This window comes from Lycium ferocissimum, chromosome 9 (assembly GCF_029784015.1).
Source record: "Lycium ferocissimum isolate CSIRO_LF1 chromosome 9, AGI_CSIRO_Lferr_CH_V1, whole genome shotgun sequence".
NCBI lineage: Eukaryota > Viridiplantae > Streptophyta > Magnoliopsida > Solanales > Solanaceae > Lycium > Lycium ferocissimum.
In genome coordinates, this window is record NC_081350.1 from 46,062,493 (window position 1) to 46,070,593 (window position 8,101).

General features: G+C 32.5%; 1 protein-coding gene across 1 annotated transcript; it reads left to right on the forward strand.

Moving 5' to 3' along the window:
- The first annotated feature begins 2,355 nt into the window (after nt 1–2,355).
- Nucleotides 2,356–8,101, forward strand: LOC132031086 (protein JASON-like). Its single transcript, XM_059420946.1, has 7 exons — nt 2,356–2,752; nt 4,643–4,694; nt 4,804–4,901; nt 5,776–6,017; nt 6,373–7,186; nt 7,281–7,363; nt 7,688–8,101. The coding sequence occupies exons 1-7, from the start codon at nt 2,609–2,611 to the stop codon at nt 7,767–7,769; spliced, it is 1,515 nt and encodes a 504-aa protein (XP_059276929.1). The 5' UTR covers nt 2,356–2,608; the 3' UTR covers nt 7,770–8,101.

An 8,101-nucleotide genomic window follows, 5' to 3' on the forward strand; every position in this document is an offset into this window, starting at 1 on the left:
TTAGGTAAAGATTGAACCAGCTGAAGTGTGTGTGTGTGTTTTTTTTTTTTTTTTTTTAAGTTTATTCAGAACAGGTACTTTAACCCATTAATCAATCGCCATAATTTTTTTTAAAATAAGCTTGACATTCCATTGTCAATTTTTTAACATTCTTAGCACCTCCATCAATGTATATCAATTTGAATTTGTTATTCCTTTAAGTATGTTAGTCATGTGACAAAATAATATTTTTTTTCATTTATTTTTTCACTCGGTGTTCGGTATTTATATTAGATTTTCAATTAATTCAGATTTGTAAGGCGTAAGTAGGAAGAGACATATATAATTTGAACTTTATGAGTTCTAATTCTACAATAGTGATGTGTCTTAGTAACCGGGCGCTGAATTAATTAAAACTTTACACATATTTAATGAATTTTCTTAATACAAATATAAAGTTTGAACTAAAAATAATATTTTTGCTTCTAGCTCCGCCCCTGCAACTAAGACCCATCAAAGGGCATCCGATCCGCCAGGATTTCTTAACTTTCTTTTTTAAATTAAGAGTGAACTGATTAAGAATTGGTGCCTTCTTTGGCAGAACCAACACGGATAAAAATTATTTACATTATGTCTCTTTTTATTTCCTTTTGATCTTCGTAAATTACAAATTTATTTATATTGATGTAAACTAATGGATGCACGACACGTGTTCGAATATATATAACTAGTATGATTTAATCACAATTAGTTAATATTTATTTTCACTTTATCGGATCACTTTATAAGTTACGTTAGCTTGACTTAAACACCTGAGGATAAATATTTACTTCTTCCTCCCTACAACATTTGAGACGACAAAAAAGTCATACAGGTTAAACCCACATGTCCCTTGCGTTTTCACTCTAGTTATTAAAATAATTTTATCAAAAAGACATGATTAACTTTCACATACTGACATTCTCATGCAAGTTACCTAGATACAGATACAAGTAATGGTTTAACCTGAAAAATAAGATAGCTAACTTGCTACTAGAATTTCACTAATAATATAGATATTGTTTTTCACATTAATAGTGTATATATGCCAAATCTATAGATAATTCTACAACGTGTAAAATAAATAGTCATTATCAACTATATGATCTGAAAGAAAATTTATCAACAATATGATTAGTAATTGTTTCAAGAAGAATATCTACATCATATAAACGCATCGTATCGCTGTCACCGTGGTATAAGTAACGAATATGTAGAGTGCGGATCTAGAATTTTAAAGCTATGTTTAACACAACCATGCCAATTACTAGCTGCTAAATCTTAAGATGTAAGTTCAGCGGATTTATTGAATGATCTAGCATGTTATACGAAGTAAGAGCCAAAAAGTAAAAAAGTTGAAAGTGACACATCGATAATTGAATGATTTAGCACTTAATAATTCATTAAATGCATTGTATCACTGTCGATGTCAAAGTCATCCTGTATACTGCTGCTTTTGAGCTTCTGGTCTTTGTGTGTGAGATTGCTCTTGTCACTTCCTCAGCCCATTCAGATCAGTGCTTGCCATGTTACAATTTGTTGCCATAATTGCTGATTGTACATTATTTGCTGGAATCTACTCCTGTTTCTCCACACAGAGTGGACAAGTCCATTCGAATACCCCACTATTTATTATAGCTTCCCCTGGATTGCTAAATACAGTGTGAAAATATGGATGTACATAAACACAAAAAAATCTACCTACATATAATTTTTTTAGAAAAAGGTTCGAATACGTCCGAACACCCTCGGATACCTCTAAATCCGCCCCTGATTCAGATGGTCTTCCATTAATTCCTTGCCATGTTAAAATTTGTTGCCATACCATTGCTGATACAGTACATTTGAAGAAAAGGTCCTGGTGATCTTCTTGTTTCTCCACACAAAGTGGACAAGTCAAGCTAGTTTGAATACCCCACTTGTGTTGTCTATCTCTAGTATATAGCTTCCCCTGGATTGCTAAATACAGTGTGAAAATCCACTTTGGACTGCGTTGGTTATTACATTAAAGTATTATATTACCAAAGCAAAAGTTAGATAAATTTTTTTCTACACTATCTATAAATACTTATTAAAAGTTAAGAAATACTATTCAAATTCACACAAAAAATTAAATAATTAAACTGCCCCTTATTTTTTTTAATACATACAAGGAGCAATTTTCTCCACTATAATTTGAAATCATATTTTTGTAACTAGACAGTTACAGAGAGTATCTACAGTTACAAACATTCAAAACCAATCAAAAACAGCATATACGACAAAATTCACCAATCCCATACTGCCACGTGTCACTCCCGGTTCAAAATTTCAAAATATATCCATTATAGAGCCAATTTTACATATACAGTGACTACTCACCTCACTCCTTAAAACTCTCCTCATCTCTAAATTTTAATTAAATCACACGCAATGTGAATTGAAAGCTAAGCTAAGATTACGATTTTTGGAAGATAAAATTCAAATTCAAAAAAACAGAGTATCATTCTCAATCAATCTATCAATCAATCAATCAATCATTAAATACATATGATGATTTTAATGATGATTAATGAATTTGTTTTATTATTATTAATAGCAGTAGTAGTATATGAGATATGAGGGTATGGTAAATCAATTGAAAAATTCAGTATTTGCAGCAGTAATGGCTTGTTTATTTGGCTGTTTCAAAATCAAGGATGTTACGATTCCTCAATCGAAATCGAATTGCGTTTCGCAATCTACTCCTACTAAGGTATACTCATTATATAATTTTTGAATTTTTTTTTTTGTGTGTGTGTGTATTTTGGTTCTGTTGCTGTTAGTTTGTTGATGAAGTGAAAAAAGCTATCAAATATTTGAACGAAATTGTAATTTTTTTACGTAGAGTAATTGTAGTTTATTCTGGTAGATTTTCAGTGGAACTATGAAATGATTAAAAAAATTAACAATTTCACAATCGGAGTACTTTATAATATGTAAATTCAAAAAAACTCTGTTTTGGATTTTCTGTGTGTATTTTAGTTGCGATTCTGTTAATTTGCTGTTAAAGTGATAAAAGTACCAAATGTATCAATGAAATTGTTGTTTTAAATCAGAGAAGTTGAATTTTAATCTATGATATGATTCAAAATTAATCTAATAATATTTCAATTGAATTGCGTCTCGCAATCTACACCTGCTAAGGTCTGATCATTCTATAATTTCATTTTTTTTAATTTTTTGTGTGTATTTAGGTTGTGATTATGTTCGTTTGCTTTTAAAATGACTTTAACTTGAGAAATTGTAGTTTAATCTGGTGAGATAATGGTAAAAAACATACCTGAAGTGTCATTTTTTGTGAGTTTTCTACCTGAACTTTCAAATGTTTACGAGTTTCCTATCTGAAATGAGATTGTTGTTTAACTTAGAGAAATTGTAGTTTAATCTGGTAGATACTGAAGAACTATGCAATGATCTACTAATACTAACGTTTTCTCGTTATATGAATTTTTTTTTAAAATTTTCTGTGTGTAAAATGGTTGTGATTTTGGTCGTTTGCTGTTGAAATTATAAATGTAATCAGATATAGTGATAAATTGAAGTTTTAACTTAGAGAAATTGTAGTTTAATCTGATAGATATCAAAAAACTATGGAATGATTCAAAAACTAACAGTTTGACACTCGGATTACTTCATGTTTTTGTCAATTTAGAGTAGCAGTTTGCTAAAAAACTCGCAATCAAATCGCGTATCATAATCTAGTCCTACTAAGCTCTTCTCATGCTATAATTTTTTTTAAAAATTTTTTTTGTAGTTGTAGTTTACTCCGGTAGATTTCAATGAACTATGAAATGATTCAGATATAGCGATAAATTTGCTGTTTTCTCGTTGTTATTATTTGTTTTTTTTAAATTTTTTATTGAAGTTCTGTTTTATTGCAATTTTTTTTGGATTTTCTGCATGTATTTTGTTTGTGATTCTGTTTGTTTGCTGTTAAAGTGACAAATATAGCAATGAAATTGTAGTTTAATCTGGTAGATATCGAAGAACTATGAAATGATTCAAAAAATCCACTTAATCTGCTTTCCACAACTGTAACCATTTGACATTTCGATTATTTAATATTTTATTTATTTCAAAATAACAGTACGTTCTAAAGGAGCAAAGAAGCAGCAGCATTACTTAATTTTGGGGGAATTGTCTTATTCATCGTTTTCTCATTAGTTTTACAGACATATTTTTTGTTTGAAGTTCTGTTTTATTGCTGTGAAATATGTGAAGAGAAAGAGAGAAAGAAGAAGAAGCTATTTACAGTTACTTCTTATTGTACTTGTGAAGTTTGATTAACAAATACCTAATTTTCAGTCTGTAAAAGGAAAACTAATCTGGGGCTAAATTTTAATCGTGAGCTAATTTATCGATAACAAAATCAGATACCGGAATCATTTCCTTAATTTTGAAGATAAAATTTGGTCTTCTAGATAAAAGATTCAATATTGTTGATAGTTCATGTTATTTAGTATTTACGTTTGTGAAATTTGAAAATATTAAAGTTTTATGCTGTCCTGCAAATATTTACTGAAAGAAACAAATAATTGGCAAGTTTGAGTTTTCTTTTTTCCTTTTGTTTTCTATATTCTGACTGTTTTTGTTACTTGATCAGGAAACTTTGGTGTCTCGCAATAGAAGTCCATTATCTTCACTTTTTACTGAAGGTAGCTTTTCAATTTATCACATTATTGACAACTCAATTGAGAATGTTGTTCAGTGAAGGGAAATCAGCTATACTCAAGTTCATATCTTTTTTACAATGTTTATTTGTAGAAAATGATGAGACCAACAATTTGGACTGCAAAGAAGTGGAGAATCAGAGTTCGGATACGCCTATGCCACACTTGGACAAAAATGAGCTTAGGAATCAGGTTGGTTTTCTTGGAATTTTGATGGTTATGATATGCATTTATAAATATTGAGATGTGCACAAAGGAGGATATGTTTGATGGAAGTAACAATTCGAACTGCAAAAGAAAGATAGTGTTAGGGATTATAAGCAGACGAACAAAGAAATTTATGTGTAAAACATTGTCTTTTGTGTTTTCCTCTGACCTTAAGATCAAAAGTGCACTAATACCTCCTATAGTAACTTCCATATCAATTGTAAGTGAAATAAGTTGACTGCATTAATGTATATTTAGTATATGTTAGTTCCATGTGGAAATAGTTGCGAAGATGTCTGGAAAGAAAAGAAACCATTTGTGTTATCTAGCAGATGATGATCTTTTTTTTTACACTTAATCTTTGTTAACCAAGTCTGAGCTTCTTGTCATGTTAGCTTTTTCTGTTTGTCTGAGGTTACAATCTATTGATCTATCACTCTGGATCATTCACTAAGCAGCTATATGTATTTTGTTGACACTGTGGCTTAGTATGATATCGCTTACCTGCTTATTTGGCTGTTTGAAGCTGTACCATGTCTACTTTGGAAAGATGAATTTAAGTATTTAGCGAAAACCAATGGCTAACGGCTTGTGATTTTCTGCTGAAAGAAAAAAGATGTAAAATTGAGTACAGTACTTATAAGTCAATTGAATGCCTTTGCATTGTACTATAGTTGTACTTTTTGATTTGTTTTTGATGGTTACTATTTATACAAGGACTTCGTAAACTTTCTTAGGCTTTAGGAGGTGAAAGCTATGCCTATTACCTTTCAAGTCCTGTCTAACTTTAACTTGAGGTGGCCAGCTCCTAACTTTGAGAATTGCTTGATTACATAGTTTATCCAATTTAATTTTGCAGGCAAAGTTTCTTAAAGCTTGTGGAACCTTACCTGAGACCCCTGCTGAAATTCGGAACTTCTCAATGAAATGCAAAGATCAGCCACCTCCAATGGTAGAAGTTGAGCCTTTAAAATTCAATTCATGGCCCTCTGATTCAACATATCAGAAGCTAAACTCGAATTCACTACCTGATGAGCCCAAACCTGTCAAGATTGAAAGTGTAAAGAATCAGTCTGGTTCATTGGTGCATACGCCTAGCAGGTGGAATTCTAACCTCAAAAACATGGCTGGAGAACTTTGATTAAATGATATTCATAAATATTACTGAACCTGATATCAAATGAAAATACAAGTACTCAGTTTCTTCCTTAGAACTAAATGTATTTGTCTGTATGTTGACATCAGTTCTGTCTCTCCTATTCGGGTCCTATCTCTAGAACTGAATTCATGTTTTGATTTTGCAAGACATTATGCTTTTATTTACTAGAGCATGCATTGCATATACTGGTCCACTTTTTGCTAGTCCCAACTCTGATTTATATAAACCTAGCCATTTAGCATCTTATGTTTCACTAGGTCATGAACAGCCATCTAATGTGATGTTATATTTCTGTAGTTGTTTAACGGATGGACAAAGTGGTCAAAGTTTCTCTAAGAGCTCCATTAATGGCAGTGGGAATTCCAATACTCCGATATTCATCGAGCTTAAAGCTAATCTGGCTCGTAATGATAACAAGGTTTCTGCAGCTTCACCAATCACTGCTCCAACTGCCCAGTACAGATACAGATCTGTTCATTTTGAAAGCGAGTCAGATCTGTCCTCAATGTCATCAAAATGTATTTCATCTGAAACCAGTCAAAGTTCTGAACAGTCTGAATCATCAGGCGACTACAATGCACCAAAGTATTCACCCTACCCAACCCCATTAAAGCTAACTGATGAGATGCAAACACCTGGAACAGTTTTTCCAGCATATTTGGACCACATGGGAATAGCTAAAACTGCACGGGTCAGGTCTCAGTATGTGTATCCTGTTTTAAACCCCGTGGATAAGGCCTCACAGTTGAAGGAATTATCAGATGAAGATTCCTACTCCACTCAAGATTCCAATTCTAGATTCTTGTCCAGTCACACGACAGATTCTGATCAAAGGCCTGAAGAGGCAAACTGTATTTCAGAACTGGGAATGTCTGAATTCAGAGAAAGTGCAGCTGATAAAGAGTCAAAACCACCTTCAATCAATCAAGTGCAGAGTAAGCAGCATTTTGGTTCTGTTTACGGTGAAAATGTTCATTATGGCAAAACTCCTGCAGATAGACCCATAATCGGATTGGTTGCTGCTCATTGGAATGATGACGAAACTTCTCGTATATCTCCTAAATGGTGGGACGGAAATGGGATTCCGAATTCTACTAACAAGTACAAAGAGGTTTGTTTATAATGCTTTTTTTTCTTTGCTTACTTTCTTACTCTCAGCTATATAGTTCAGTAAGGAAAAAACTAATGACTTTGTGACTTATTAGGATCAAAAAGTTAGTTGGCACGCAACACCATTTGAGGAGAGACTGGAGAAGGCATTATCTGAAGAAACAAATACTTCACAGAGGTATTCTTTGCTTCTTTTATATCTATTACTGTATTTTTTGCATTGGCTGGTTTGTGGTTCTATGCAATGCTATCTTGCTGCTGTTTTCTTGCTTTCTCAATCTATTTTCAGCACACATTATGCTATGAGTGTGTGCCTAATACGAGAAACTTATATGTGGACTTCTATTTATCTGTCTTCGTTTTGTCCCAATTCGTTGATCAAGAATTCGTGTAAAATCAGGTTATGATTAATGTTAGATTAAACTTCAGTATTTTTCTGAATCAACGAGCTTTAAGCTCAAGATCAACAAATTAATCCTGAGGTTGTTTATCTGATTTACAGGTCGCAACACAGTGGGACGCCACCAATTGCTTTTAATGAAACTGAGGAATCAAATACTGCTACGTCCCAAGTGCGCTGCTAGTCATCCATCACCTCTGATTGAAAATTCTCATTCAGTCTCATTTCTTTTCCATCATTTAGAGATAAATTTATGGTTTATTTCTAGACTTTTGCCTCCTTTGAGCTGAGATATGCTGCTACTGCTGAGACTCAATCGCTTTTACGCAGACATTTACATGCGTTTGCTTCATTTCTGATGAAGGTTTGACACAACCCTTTGAATGAATTGCGAGTTTACTGTCATTCTATATGATGTATATATGGTTGGTCATATTAAATTGATGTGTTTGGACACATGAACTGTCCTAAAAAAGGAACTGACTGAAGTTGGAGTTTGGATATTGGTTCTAAATA